This window comes from Musa acuminata, chromosome BXJ3-4, assembly GCF_036884655.1.
Source record: "Musa acuminata AAA Group cultivar baxijiao chromosome BXJ3-4, Cavendish_Baxijiao_AAA, whole genome shotgun sequence".
NCBI lineage: Eukaryota > Viridiplantae > Streptophyta > Magnoliopsida > Zingiberales > Musaceae > Musa > Musa acuminata.
This window is the reverse complement of record NC_088352.1, coordinates 32,663,638-32,678,805: the sequence shown is the minus strand read 5'-3', so window position 1 is coordinate 32,678,805 and position 15,168 is coordinate 32,663,638. Positions and strand designations below refer to the sequence as shown.

Genomic DNA, 15,168 nt, shown 5'->3' with positions numbered 1-15,168 from the left:
AACACACAAGCTCTTGCCAGGTGATATCTCCAAGGGGCTTGAATGCAAGTATGAAGATGATCAATGTTGATCATCTCTTGTAGATTAATAGAATTGAAGGATTCAGTGAGAAGCACTCCAACCTTGCTAACTTCCCCAATTGAACTTAGTGGCGAGCTAGAAGAAAGTGGATGGATTAAAGTTGAGGACTTATAAGTGGAAGCAGGAAAGCATGATACGGTTGATGATGATCAACCTGTACCTTACCAGAAGGCTTAGATGAGGAATCGATGAATTGAGGTCTTAAGTCTACTAACGAGGTATGAGCCATCTACAAGATACGTCAATATTATAATTAGTTGTGTCCAAGGTTTGACTTACTGGTCCAAGCTTGTGTGCCGGTCGATCGCTGTGCCGCTCTATATCGATGTACCGACACATAGTACGCTGGTGCATACTAATGTGTCGACGAGGAAGAAAAAGAGGTTGAAGAGGAAGGTCTACTGGAGGAACAGAGGAGGAAGGAGAAAGAAGGAAAAAGAATAAGAAAGAAAAGGAGGAGAAGTGCAGCGATACCCGGGAAGCAATGACAACAGTGGCAGTGTCGAAGGGAAGCAGTAGCATCACAATGGCGAAGTGGCAATGCCACTGCAGCATTGCAGCGGTGAAGTGGCGAAGACGTAGTGCCGCTGCAGCATCGCAGCTACGTAGCGATGAAGAGGTAGCATCGCAGTGGTGAATCAGCTAAGAGGTAGCATCACTGCAGCGGTGAAGTGGCGAAGAGGCAATGTTGCTGCAACATTGCAGCGGCGAAGAGACAGTGCCATGGCTTCGTGCATGATAAGATCCCTAATCCGTTTTGTTTAAAGGCTCAAATGGACTAGGGCCCACCACTTTTTGATTTTTTTATTATTTTAATGCAGACCACCCTAGACGGGGTAGTCTGCGTATTGGCCAATGCCCGGACTGGTATGCATCACCAAAACCGTACTGTTTCGGGTGGTACAGCAATTCTTGGTTGTCTACCTCAAGCTCTAAGCAATAGCAACTTAATACTACAAACTACAAAAGCTACTAAAGCCACACCAAAGGAAAACTTTCAAATTTAGAAGGCCCATTTTGGATCTCGAGGGTCATTTGCTGGTAACATATCAATCATAAACTTTAAGGGAAATGATGTCCAAACTAGTTTTGTTAAACGGTGGTTGGACGCTTGCCTATGGTTTGGTTAAGGCAAAGGCAAGTTTGGAGCACCTCAAATGTTTTCGAGTGAGGTGCCTCTTAGGTGAGTGCCTCAACTTAGGCATCAAGCATTCTAGATGCTCGCCTAAGCTGGCCCAAGGCTAGGCTCAAGTTGGGCTTGCTTAGGTCTAAACCCGTTTTAGTAATTAAATTTGCCAGAGCATGTCCCATCATGCTTGATTTCTCGAACCTGGTTTAGGGTAGTCAAATAAAAAGCCACATATGGAAATTTGAATGTGTCAACAAGAAGTTTTTCACCTAAAAGAGATGATGGTTTTAAAACAAGGTACTTTTGATTCATAAAAGTGTGAAAGTATAAGGGGAGGTTTTGGAGTCGGCATGTTCACAAATACTCCTATTGACTTACGCTGACTTTGAGTCATTAGTTACAGAAAGAATAGAGTTCAAATCACAAAATGTTACTCATCTCATGAAGGGGATGCTTCGGCTTATGAACCCTCGATTGATGCCTTAAGTAACAAATGTTGGCTAGCATAGGAATCAATTGTTGGCAGAAGAGTTGTGCCAGCATCATGTTTGAGCTTATCCTTGAGCAGGATGAAAATAAACTACTGGATGTATTAGTTGGATCATCTACAGGGACAACTGTGCTAAATAATACATTCAGATATCAAATTTTGATTGACTCAAAAAAATGGTAAGTTGACATCGAACTTGCTATATTTTCCTCCATTATCTAACTTGCTCAAACCTCGGTGACATACTTCAAGATGGCCTTGGAGTGGGTCGTAACTTCCATTTTTGCCTCTATTCTCAGAGCACATTTGACGAGTGATAAGCCTGCTCAAACTTCTTAGGCCATTTTTCCTTTCGATGTTATGATCGAGACAATTTCCGTCTCCTTTACAGAGGGATGTAGTCATTAACAGCCTCTCTGAGCTTGGACTGTTGCGCATCTATCTCTACCTAGACGTGGGCCCATAACACAAGCATTTATTTCTTTTATTTCTGAAGCTAATTCTCCAAGTAGAAAACTTTATCTTAGAGTTGAATGCTTATCTTTTAGCTAAGAATTCCTGGAGGCCTGAAGTTGGGGTTTCCTTTCCTCTTATGCTCATTCTCTTAGCTCGGTGCTTCTTTTGGGTTGACAATCACCATACACAAGCTGAGGGTTTAGAAAGTGCTTTAATTACTGGGCGGTGGTCTTCCTAATGGTTCGGGCTTTGTTTGATACATTTGGCACTTTTAGGTTCTACATCGAATGAGATCCATGACAATTAAAAGAGAATACACACCGAACAACAACTTGGAAAGATGCAACATGAAAGCTCAAAGAGGACAGAACGACTTACCACCAGGAGTGGTGCGGCTGAAGCCTGTCCTTGTTAATGTATCTTGGTTTGAAATGAAACAAATTGTTGGATAGCAACCTATCTCTATAGTTCTCTTGCTTGAAGTCTGTCAAAAAGTGTTTGACATTAGATAATTCTGGCGTTTTCTTGCTTGGGCAGAAGGTAAAATCCTGGCCATGTCCAACATAGACAAATTACTCATTCCAACACATGGTAGAAGGGAGAGTGTTAGAACCCTTGCAGATTCTAAACTTGGGGTTGATCTCTTTAGGGGAACGACCTCCTTGGAACTCTATAGGGGTTCCTCCCTCCAAGTTGCTGCTCAAAGGCTGCAGAAAAGATTCATCTATTGCTTATGAAAAGAGAAGGAATACATGGCTATTTATAGGGCTTCTAAACCCTAACTCATAATAGGACTCCTACTTAAGACTCTTACTTCTAACCAACTTCTAGTAGGACTCCTAGTCAAGACTCCTATTCCCTTACAACTCCTAATTCTTCTCTAAGAAAACACCTCCTACATGAATGCCCCTCTCAATTAGGACTCTCCTAGCTAGAGTCCTAACAGAATATCCCTCTCAATTAGGACTCTCCTAGTTAGAGTCCTAACAGTTTTACATGAATGTCCCTCTCAATTAGGACTCTCCAAGCTAGAGTCCTAACAGAGAGTCACTTAACTCTAGAGACTTGACACAAAACTACCATAGATCTGGAAGAAGGAATAAAACAACTTCATTGCTGGAGCTCTCTTCCGAAGATGTCTATCCTACAAAGTTGATCAGTTAGTGCTAGGAATCAACACCAATTGGTTTGGCATGAACCTCCACTCTCTCTAAGGGTATCGTTGTATGTAAACATGCATAGGGTGGTGCTATGATATATACATGCCTTAGGTGGAGGGACTAGGAGGATGTATTTCTTTTAATGAGTTGTTCACTCCCATTGTTTATATCTACAATAATGACAAGTGGTGTGGAATGAATTGAAGATTTCTCTAGGAGTTCAATCTCTCATCTTGTAACCACTTCCTTGGAGTTCTTTTATGAAGAATTCGATGATGAAGTCCCTAAGCTCTATATGATGTTGTCACATTCAAATGAATAGAACCCTATGCTTCATTGGCCTATGGAACCATAGTAGTAGTAATCATGGTTCGCTTTACTGCTTTGTATCGATGTACCGACCGACCGTTGGAATGGTATGTACCGAACCGTACCAACATACCGACACACGGTATAGTGGGGCATACTGACAAACCGGTATATATCATCCATGCCGAGTGGTACACTACAGTACAATGCTAGATCGGTGCATGATCATCTCAAATTCTAAGCAAATGATGCATAACTAACAAAATTGTAAGGGCATCTCTCATTACTAGCCTGATAATCGTTAAATACTAGTGATAGTTATTTGTTAGTCGACTTGACATTATCCCTCCAATTGAATTTATCATGAATCTATATGGTCGGTTTGTCACGGACTTAGTTGGAATTGCCTAAGTTGTGAGGCACCCTTGCGACCAAGACGCGAACTTACCTTGAGTTGCCTAAGTTGCGAAGCGCCCTTGCGCCAACTTCTCGAACTTAGTTAGGATTGCCTAAGTCATGACGCGCCCTTGCGATATGCGTCCGCAAAGGTTAGCCAATTTGCAACCTCACTCAGGTCCCAAAGGACCTTTAAAAAAGAAAGTTGATTAGTTCGAAAACGAATGGCGGACAAGTCCCGATATCTCGCGGAAAGGGAAGCTTTACAAGCAATTCAACGAGCACCATGCGTGCATAAGAGAAAAGAGGGGAAGGAGGAAAACAAGGATTATAGAAAGTAGAACGAATAGTTGCAAGTCCACAAACAACTGCACATCGGGTGTCGGGCGCGAAGGCAAGTTCCTGTCAAGTTAACGTGCGAACTTGTGAAGATTTTTCAACGCCCAACAATATACCGAAGTCCCATCCAATCCTGTGCCACCCGAGGGGTTCCAAGATGCTGAGATGACTGGCGTTTCGCTTGCAGCTGCGGCTTGCAGAAAACAAGCCGTGGCATGCGAAAACAGAGCTGTTTTGGGTAGTTCGGCTCGGCGCGGAGAGCAGTCGCATTGCAACGCTGCAACCTGTTCAAACATGCATTTTTACAAGCAAAACACACAAAAACTAAGGCAAAACATGCTGCCATGTTTCGGTACAAGCATACAAAAGCGACAAACGGTTCGTTGTTGCGGGTGCGCGACGACCGTTCGTGACAGGTTGGTCTAGAGGAATACATAATATTAATGAAAGGGTTCAGGCTGAAAAAGCTACTTGCAAATTTGCAATACTTTGAACAATATAAAATTTTGTTCATTTCATTTACAAAGGTTTACTTAGGGAGAAAAGTGGGGTTGATTGACCTCATTCGAAAAAAGCAGAGTGGGAAAACATGCCTTGAAACATGAGGTCCCTGAGTTAGAAGAGTGAAACTTGACCAGCCTAATCAACTCTCTAAAAATATCCTCCAGTTCCTTCAGGTCCACCATAACCAAAGGTTTCTTGAACCAATCCTCTATAGCATCATTGAAATAAAAGGGAGGTGGAGCTCCTTGGGCTGAGCTCTAACTAGTTTTAGGGTATTCTTGAGATGCCAATTCTACCATAGTACCTGTACCCGTAGTACCTGTAGCCGGTAGGTACCTTAAGCAAATCTTGCTAGTCCCATCTATGATCAAGAAACCTTGATTCTATAGTATACATCTATCCACCAATGAGAATGTCCACAACATTTCAAATTCACATGGAATTCAAAAATTGCTGAAATAATCAAAATTCACTGAAATTGGCTGATTCATTTTGGAATTGGAGATACTGGTTGAGTCCAGGCAATTCCAATATTTTCATCCAATTTTGACTTATTCCTTTCATTTCTGCTGGCAAATTGATGTTCTCTAAAAATTGCAGTTCCTACGTTTGGGAGGGATCAGTCTCGAATGTAGATTGGGATTGATGGAAGATGAAAATTATGGTCTTTTTGCCTTTTTACATGCTTTAGAATCACTTGATGAATTACTATAGATGCAAGGGTTGTCTTATCTTGATTGATTACAATTTTTAGCATTGCTAATTAATTAATTCTTTAGCTGCTTTTCTTTCAGAAGTATAATGCACTGAGAATAGTATATTTTTAGGAAATATTCCGAGTTAACACTTGATACGCGAACTAGTTTGGCTCTTTTCCGGTCATTCTCTGCGGCTGACTATGTTGCTGCTCAACGCCTTAGGTGAGCATATACAACACTCTCTTGTTATTTGTGCATCTAGGATTTGTAGGTTGATATTCTAGACATCCTTCTACTAATATTTGTCATATGCATATTGTTAATGGATACTTCTTTTATCATTGTGTTACAATATCTTGCACAAATGTATCTTGAACTTAAAATTCAGAGTTGTATGTATTTATGGTTTGTTAATTTCTTATCTCATCTCAAATGAGATAATTTCTTTGATATTTTTTGCTACTCTTTATCAAAGATTGCCAAATCGGTCCATACCAATGTATCAACCATGTGTTAGTACGGTATGTATTGAGGAATACTGACATATTGTATGTCGGTATATCGGGGTGTATCGACGGTATGCTAAAAATCACCAAAAATGGCTCTAAAAATATCTGAAAAATAAAAAAAAGATAGACTAGGGTTCTAACGTTGAAAATAAATATAATTTTAGTATAATTTTAACAAAAATAATCTAAATTAAGAAATAATAGTTACATCTTTTTTGGATTTTATGGAGTAGCTTTGTGGTACGTTTCGGATTATCTTTTCATTAATATTAAATTATCTACAAAGAAATGATTTGAATTGTTAGGTTTTTTTTAAACAACGTAAAATTTAGGATTCAAATGAATTAAGTAATTAATTGATGAATATATTTGGTTCTACCATAAAAAGGAATGACGGGACTCCATGAGCGATGGATTGAGGTCCTCGATCCTATATATCTATATATCAATTTGTTATGTTTATTGGATCTAATTTTAAAATTGATCCCAAAACATAGTATACTGATACGGTGTATGTCATTAATGCATTAATGTGGTGATAGTCGTAGTTTGATTGTCATAGATCATATATATGTCTAAGATGACTCTTGAGGCAAGTACGATTGTGACAGATATTGGTGCGGAGTATGGAGAATAATATAAGAACTTCTACTTTCACCATTGATCTACTGTTTCATATCATAAGATCGATCATTGTACTGTTGCTCGGAAAAGTATAACTAACTATCATCATATTGCCATTGGCCACATAAGATTCTCCATAATACGACGATTGTGAATGCGATGAGCTTCGCTCTATGTCTACGTTGTGTAGGTTGTTGCATTTGTTCAAAATCATTCATTGCTTCCCCTTCCCTTTTTGCTTCTATATATAACTTGATTAGTATCTCGTTGAATTCCATTATCCGAATCTTAGGTGGCATGTGTAAAATACTACTCGATCTATGCACCACCCTCAAATTGTGTAGACAGGACAATCGACTCCTCGACAATGCCACTATTATCTGTCGAGGTACTGCTGTCCATGTTGTTACTATGTCTTTGGATTGTGTGGGTTGTTAAATGTGATTAAGAAGGTTTTTCGTTGCTCGACTCGATTCTTTTCAATGGTGTAGCTAATGCTATTGCCTTCCTTTGCCTTTGCCTTTGCATCCTGGTTGGACAATTGTGACAATTGGGTGTCTCTAGTTGGTTGAGTAGTTTGACTAAATGTTGTTCGACTCCTTCCGTCATGTTTTGATCGAGGGGAATCTTCTTCCTACCAGAGATGTACTTCCTCTTCCTCTATTGCTTTTGTGATAAAACCTAAAGGACATTGAGGATCTCCTACCTAAGATCCTACTAGGGATGTACTTCGTCTTCCTCTATTGTTTTTTCAGTGACATCGTCTCTCTTCTCCCCCTGCGGGGCGATGTCGCCTCTATTTATATATAAATAAATAAATAAATGTGTGTTTGTGTGTGAAAAAAAGAAAATCGTTTTCGCCGTGACGTCACCTCTTTTCCCTGCAACGCTGAGAATCTTCTCCCCGCGCAGATGAGAAGTCATCGACAGACGAGGAGGGAGAGCAGCACATGTACTCATCTTTTCTCCCTTTTCTTTCTTCCCCTTCTCCCTCTTCTTTCTTCTCGCTCGGTCACCCCTCTTCTTTCTTATCCCTCGGTCACTATTGATTTAAAATGATAACGGGGCAAAAACAGTCCAATCGACGGTACCGCCCAGTAGCGGGCGGTTTGTGTACTGGTCTACTAGCGGACTGATATGTACTGGGTGGTATTATTCGAAATTAAAGACCTTGGTCTATACAATAGCTTCATGTGGACCTTCATGTGAATTAATGCGAATGTTGACCATTTACGTTCGCAACTGCTAGATGTTGTCGTTTGTGAAAGCACACGGATGACAACCTTCCTTAAATTTGGTGTGTCGCCTCTAAATTGTAGCCACCACTCGACAACAAAAAAGATATAAATAGGGCTTTATTAGCATAAGAAATAGTTAATATCAAATATAGTTTTAAACAATATGTGTGTAACTTTTCCTCATCAGGATTTATATTATATTGGCACGATATAGTTGCAACGTCATAGAATGAACCAATTGTTTCTCGGAATAATCGGCCCTGCATCAATAGTTTGACAAGAGTCGATATATGATATTTTTAGTGTCGACAATAAATCTGATGATATTTCGAGACTATATTGAAATTGATTGGCCGGATTTAGGTAATACGCTGCAATCTTTACGTGTAAATAATTTATCTATATACTTGTCTGGGAAAAAAATTTGAGTGCACCCTAAAAGTGTAAATGATCCATATTTTTGACTCAACTAAACAAAAAACAGAAGGCAATTATAAATCATGAGAATTTTATGTTTTCTGGAACAAACATAAGAAAACCAATGAAAGTGAGAGAAAGAAGGCAAAATACAACTCGAGCCATACTTAACTCTTGCATATATTACATAAAGAATGACTTGATAGAGCATATCATCCAAGCCTTAAATAATATAAATATGAAGAGCAACCAAATATATCAAAGATAATTATGAAAGGATGTACACTAGAGTACATACAATTAGAGTTCTTTACAGAAGTATAGATCTAGAAAGAATAACACAAATGTGATATTAAGAAATTCAGCTAAGATCAAATGGTATAAAAAAAAACATGTTATTGACGAGTAAAAGATTTTCTTTTGCAGCCTCCTAAAATCAATGCAAATTATCTTAATAATCTTGTAACCATCATAACATTGTTGTTTGCAATAGGAATAAGAGGTAAGGTGGAAAATGTTTAACCATATAGCAGGCAATATAGTAGAAAAGAGAATACAGCCAGCAATCGGGGATTTTTGTGATGTCTATATGATGCTGATCAACATTTTGAAGAGCATGATGCTTTTCCACAAAAGGTAATATTCCACTATTCGTTATGTTTGACTATTGTGACGAAATGAAACAATAAGTTCATAATTGATTGCGCTTATACATATATGTCTACATGTACTGATATAAAGTATGGTAAATTGATAAATCTCATCATATGCCATTTAAAGACCGCTTACTATGAACATAATGCTATCAAATTTAGCTCATTTGACAAGTCATACAATAAAGAATATATTATGTAATCTTAACACCTCTCGGACCAAATTGATTACAAGCAGATATTAAACAAGAAGGACATCAATCACATAAGCAATTTCGATTTAGCATAATCATAATAAGCAATTTACAAATATATCAAAAGAAGGAACTCGTTTCGGGTTACGGGTTATATATAGGTTAGTACTAGTACATAGACACATTAAACTAGAATGTACGGGTGACTTGAAAAGGTAAAAGGAGAAGACGAAGGGGCAATGGAGAAAAAGGAAGGGGAGGGAGGAAGGAAGTCGGAAGATGAAGGAAGAAGTAGATGTAGTAGAGAGGAAGAGGAGGGAGGAGGAGAAAGTAAAAGAACGAGTGGCTCTCATTCGGATGAAGAGGGCTCACAAGCTCGACCCCTAAAGATTATTAATTAATATTAATTTTAATGGGTTAGATCGAACCACTTGAAATGGGGCGGTCTGCATACCTATTAACGCTTGAACCAATATGTGCTACTCATTTCGTACAAGTCTCGGGGAAACGACATGATCTATGACATTAGATGATTAATATATAAAAGATTACATAAAACACTACAAGCTTATAAAACAATAGAAATCAAAGTAATATTTATGGCTAAGTAATTTTATTAGGAACTCAAATCAATTATCCAAATTGACTTCACATAGTAGTCTCCCTTTAATGTATTCGTCAAACTCTCTATGTAATATATTGATATCAATATTATCCTAATGAACAATTGATAAATTGTTATAATTACTTCTTAAATGTTCTGAATAAATTTAAACTCAAGCGAAAAACAACAAAAATTATTTTTTTGGCATCCCATGCAGTTTAACAATATTTTTTATGAAAATCTGGGCAATACTAACAGCAGTGTAGGGATTTCGCACAACAAAAATATGAGCATATTTCGTAAGTCGATCAACCACCACGAGAATTGTGCTTTTACCTTTGGAAGGTGGCAACCCTTCGATGAAGTCCATGGAGATGTTAGTCCACACCGAGTTCGGTATAGGTAGTGGTTGTAGCTTCCCTGGACTTGCCATTGTTTCACCCTTGTGCTGTTGATATACATCACATTATGCCACATATTTAGAAATAATTTTTTTCATCCCTTTCCAATAAAAATTTTGCTTCACTCTTTTGTAGGTTATCAGGAATCCTGATTGCCCTATTGAAGGTGTGGTGTGCATTTCATGCAGGATGATTTTGATGCAAGAGGAGTTATGTATAAGCACAATGCGACCTTTGTAACGTAGATCCCTCGAATCCCAAGTGTAGTGGGCTATTGCACTTGGATCCTCCTCCAATTTTTTTATGATGTTGTTGATCTCTAGATCCTTCTTTCATTCTTCCCTAATGTCCTCGAGGAAGCCGGTGGTAGGAAGGGAGATGACTGAAAATTTAGCTTGTTCAGGTAGTCGTGAGAGTGCATCTGCAACAACGTTTTTTTTCCCGTTTTTGTAGATAATTTAATAATCAAATCCTAGAAGTTTGGTTATCCATTTTTGCTACTCAGGGGATGATATCTTCTGCTCCAAAAAGTACTTGAGGCTTTTGTGGTCGGTTTTAATTTGAAATCGTCGGTCGATCAAGTAGGGTCTTCACCTCGTTACTGCGTGCACAATGGCTAGCATCTCCTTATCATATGTTGACATGTTTTGATGGGAGGGAGATAATGCCTTACTAGTGTATGTAAGTGGTTGACCATCTTGCATGAGAACGACTCCAATTCCGACTCTAGATACGTTGGCCTCAATGATGAAGGGTCGGCTGAAATCTGGTAGCGCTAGCACCGGCGTCGTCGTCATGGCTGTCTTAAGTTTGTCGAAGGCAACGGAGGCTTTGTCCGACCATTGAAAGACATCTTTTTTCAGTAGAGAAGTGAGGGGTGCATTGATCTTCCCATAGTCCTTGACAAATTTTCGATAGTAGCTCGTTAGTCCAGGGAACCTGCGTAGTAATTTCACGTTTGTAGGTTTCGGTCAACCTTGCATTGGTTCAATTTTTGTTGGGTCTACCGCCACTCATTCTGATATTATGTGCCCAAGGTACTTTACTTTTTGCTGGAGAAAGCTGCACTTTGGTTGTTTAACAAAAAGAGTATTCTCCTGAAGGATCGTCAAAACAACCCGTAAATGTTGAAAGTGAGTCTCAAGAGATGGGCTGTAAATGAGAATATCGTCGAAAAATACCAGCACAAATTTACGAAGAAAGCTCCGAAAAATATCGTTCATGAGACTTCGAAAGTTTGAAGGAGCATTAGTGAGTCCAAAAGGCATTACCAAGAATTCATAATGGCCATTATGTGTGTGGAATGCAGTTTTGGAATGGTATCTTCACATACCTGAATTTGGTGGTAACCGGATCGAAGGTCCAACTTCATGAAGACTCGAGCACCTTTTAACTCAACAAGAAGTTCATCCACCATTGGTATTGGGTATTTGTATTTGACGGTGATGTCATTTAATCGATGCACATCTGCCAAGTTCCGTCCTTCTTGCGTACAAGTAGCACTGGTGAAGAATAGGGGTTGCAACTTGGTTGGATCACCCCTGTTTCAAGCGTCTCCTTTACCATCTTTTTAATTTCATCCTTCTGGAGATGAGGATAACGATACGGTCGAGTGTTTGCTGGTGGCTTGCCCGGAAGGATTAGAATCCGATGGTCATGTTGCCGAGTAGGAGGAAGACCACGCGGCTCAGCAAAAATATCGGTAAATTCAACAAGCAATTGGGCGAGATTTTGATCTTCAATTTCTATTTTCTTCCCCTTTGGTTGCTGCTGGAGATGCATCAAAAAGTCACCATTTACCTTGTGTTAAACTTTCTTTATTCGTTGGGTCGAAATGATGGTTACTTCTGCGCTTCCTGTGTAGGATGATCTATTTGCCTTTGTAGTAGAATTTCATAATTAACTTGCAAAAGTTCCAAGAGATATCACCCAGCGTAGTCAGCTATTCTATGCCAAGCACGACCTCATAGTCATCAATTGGTAGGAGGAAGAAGTCGGTGATAATTTCTTGGTCTTGTAGTAATAGTTTCACCCGCGGGCATCTTTGGTCGCACTTTAGGATTCTGTCGTCGGCGACATTTACAACGAACTTGCTGTAACCTTCGATGTGGAGCGCCATCCAAGCTGCAACCTTATTGTTTAGGAAGTTATTAGTGTTGCCCATGTCGATGAGAACAGTGATCGGTTGTTGTTTGAGAAGGCCTCCAACTTTCATCGTTTGTGGGTTTTAGTAGCCGGCTAGCACGTGTACCATGTCGATGAGAACAATGATCGGTTGTTGTTTGAGAAGGCCTCCAACTCTCATCGTTTGAGAAGTCCTCCAACTTTCATCTCTGATGTAATTGGAGGTGACGATAATAGATTGATTTGATCTATGGTAGAAGATGAGGGTGGAGATGACGACGTCAAGAACAATTGTGGGAATTACTTGGTTGGTGGTGGGCGGCAGGGATGACAGGAAAAGCAGCAAGATCGCTGCTCTGATACCAGATGATAGAACCCCAGAGGAATTCTATGTAGATTGATCTTTGAGGGAGATCACTCCTTGTAACGTGATAGGGGTTCCACCCTCTTAGAAGTTGGCCAAATGGCTACAATAGTAGATAGATCTTATTCTCAAAGAGATGGAGGCTACATGCTTATATAGGGCTCCAAACCCTAGCTCTAGGGGCTGCTTCCTAAGTGAGTTACTTTTTTTATCCTTAACCCTAACTAACCAGCCCAGTAAGTGGGGGCGACGGCTAGCAAGCCCAAAGGCCGAAATATAAACCCTAGCCACTCTTCTTTATAGGATAGAGGCAGCTAGGTGGGGTTTATTACAATCTCATAGGGTTTTATTAGCTACTTCTTGGTTGAGTAGGACCCAACCCTGCTAGGGTCCTATCACAAGAGCTTCAGATATTAGAGAATTAAAAACATATACAAGACAGATGATGAATAGGAAAATAAGTGCAACAACAACAAACTCGGCTTTTGTTATTGTTGAAGATAATGAAATATATTTTGATGAAGAAGAAGGACGAGAGGAAGAGAATGAACTCAATGAAGATCAATTGTTTGAAACTGACGACGATGTTGATTATGATGATGAATGACTTTGATGTAAAACTTTATTGTTTTGAATTTTAAGTCTTTTGACATTTTTGCTACTAGGAGATGGATAATGTGATTTAGTACTTTAGATTTTTAATTTATTGTCATATTTTTATTTAAATAATCATATTTATTAATTATATTATATATTTTTTATATTTTAATATTTTAGAGTCCCTCGCTTCGTTTGGGTGAGTGCCTAGCGCCTCGAGCGTTTTGGGACCTTGGCCAACTTTAATATTGACTCTAAATCTTCGTTATAGTATTGGAGATTGTTAGGATCAATATATAGTTCCTTTTAATTCTTGTCTAACTTGACACTTTACAATCTTAGTCCCATGTTATAGTGGACGTATGCCAGTTTCTCCAATCGTCTATATGATAGTCTATTGCGAACCTTTGTGTGAATAAATGCAACGTTGATTAATTACGTTCACAACCACTAGATGTCGTTGTTTGTGAAAGTGCACGGATAGCAACTTCAAATTTAGTGCGTCTCCTCTAAATTGTAGCCATTACTCAATTGAAAAAAGATATAAATAAGAGTTTTTTCGCATAACTAATAATTAATATGAAATATATTTTATAATCAACATGTGTGTAACTTTTCATCACTAGGATGCATATTGTAGTGACACGATATAACTACAATATCAGGGAATGAATCGATCGATTCCTAAAATAATCGATCCTTCGTAATAGCATCAGTTACATTGGTAGTGTTTGACAAAAGTCGATTTTAGATAATATGCTATAAGACAAATACTTTTGTTAGTAAGAATTTTTAAATATTAAAAAATTATGAATTAAATTATATTAAATATAAATTTACTTGCATTATGCATATGTTGGTCTATATGAACTTCAGTCTTGCGATTGATGATTTGTAAGTATTGTTTGACCTTAAAATTATCTTTGAATGCTTTCTGGACCTCTTTTGCTGTAACTGGCATATGTCTAAGATAATGCATTCGGAGACGTTTGTCTATATTGACTTTATCGAGGACAATGTAAAGTGGTTTCACTTATGTTATGATTTCTTTCACAATATCCCAATATCTAGAAGAAAGAATTGTCTTTTCCATCTGTTTTCCATCACTTGATCTCGAATACCTAGAATCGAACCTTTCCTATAAAGCCATTACCTTGTGGCCCTACCTCTTTTGTTGTATTGACTTTAAGGTAATGAAATTTATATTAAACCGAGTGATTATAAGCCAGAGTATCTAACCATTTATATACTTTTGAATTAATGAGTAGATTCAATGATAATTATATATAAACTTTATGATCGACTATGCTCGAGCTACCGATGCTCCAGTGATGCATGAATACCAACTCTGAGATCCGATCAATTTTATTGTCTCGACTCTTATATTCGTCACAAATCAGCTTCCTCAACTCTTGCCTTCTTTTTTATTGTATCTTCCCTTGCCTGCTATAACTTGTCTTGAAAGGATTTATGGACCTCCGTTGGAACCTTCTTGCATTTTATAACATCGGGATACCCGTCTGCCAAATGTATCTTCACTTAGGTGATTTTTCCACCCTTGTTGTTATAGTCACAATAAATGCACTGCCAATGATGACGGTTCCCATCTATCTTTCGAGCATGATATAGAAAGATATCAAACATCATATTAGACATTAAGTCATTAATCACAAAGAATAGGTTTAATCATGTCATAAATCAATAAAATTCTAGAAAGTGAACACATACCTTTTGATTAGAGTGTTTTTACTCAATCCTCCCAAATTAGCCTCTTAAATTTGATTCAAACCATAAATCATAGCTTTGTTTAGTTTAGGAGAGTAAAAATATGAGAATGAGAGAGGGATGTGAGTGTGAAAGAGCTTGAGAGAGTTGAAGAGA

General features: G+C 38.5%; 1 protein-coding gene across 6 annotated transcripts in view; it reads left to right on the top strand.

The window, feature by feature from the left end:
* Positions 1–15,168, top strand: part of LOC135636796 (fatty acid amide hydrolase-like) — an 84,733-nt gene that overhangs the window by 36,704 nt on the left and 32,861 nt on the right. For 4 of the 6 annotated variants that reach the window (XR_010496052.1, XM_065148839.1, XM_065148837.1 and 1 more), the window contains one exon: positions 5,692–5,784. The exons of the other annotated variants lie outside the window; for them this stretch is intronic. Coding sequence is in view for 3 of the 4 variants with exons in the window: in XM_065148839.1 (XP_065004911.1) it covers positions 5,692–5,784 (93 nt within the window). In the remaining variant the exon portion in view is untranslated. The remainder of the gene's footprint in view (positions 1–5,691; positions 5,785–15,168) is intronic. 6 annotated transcript variants of the gene reach the window in all.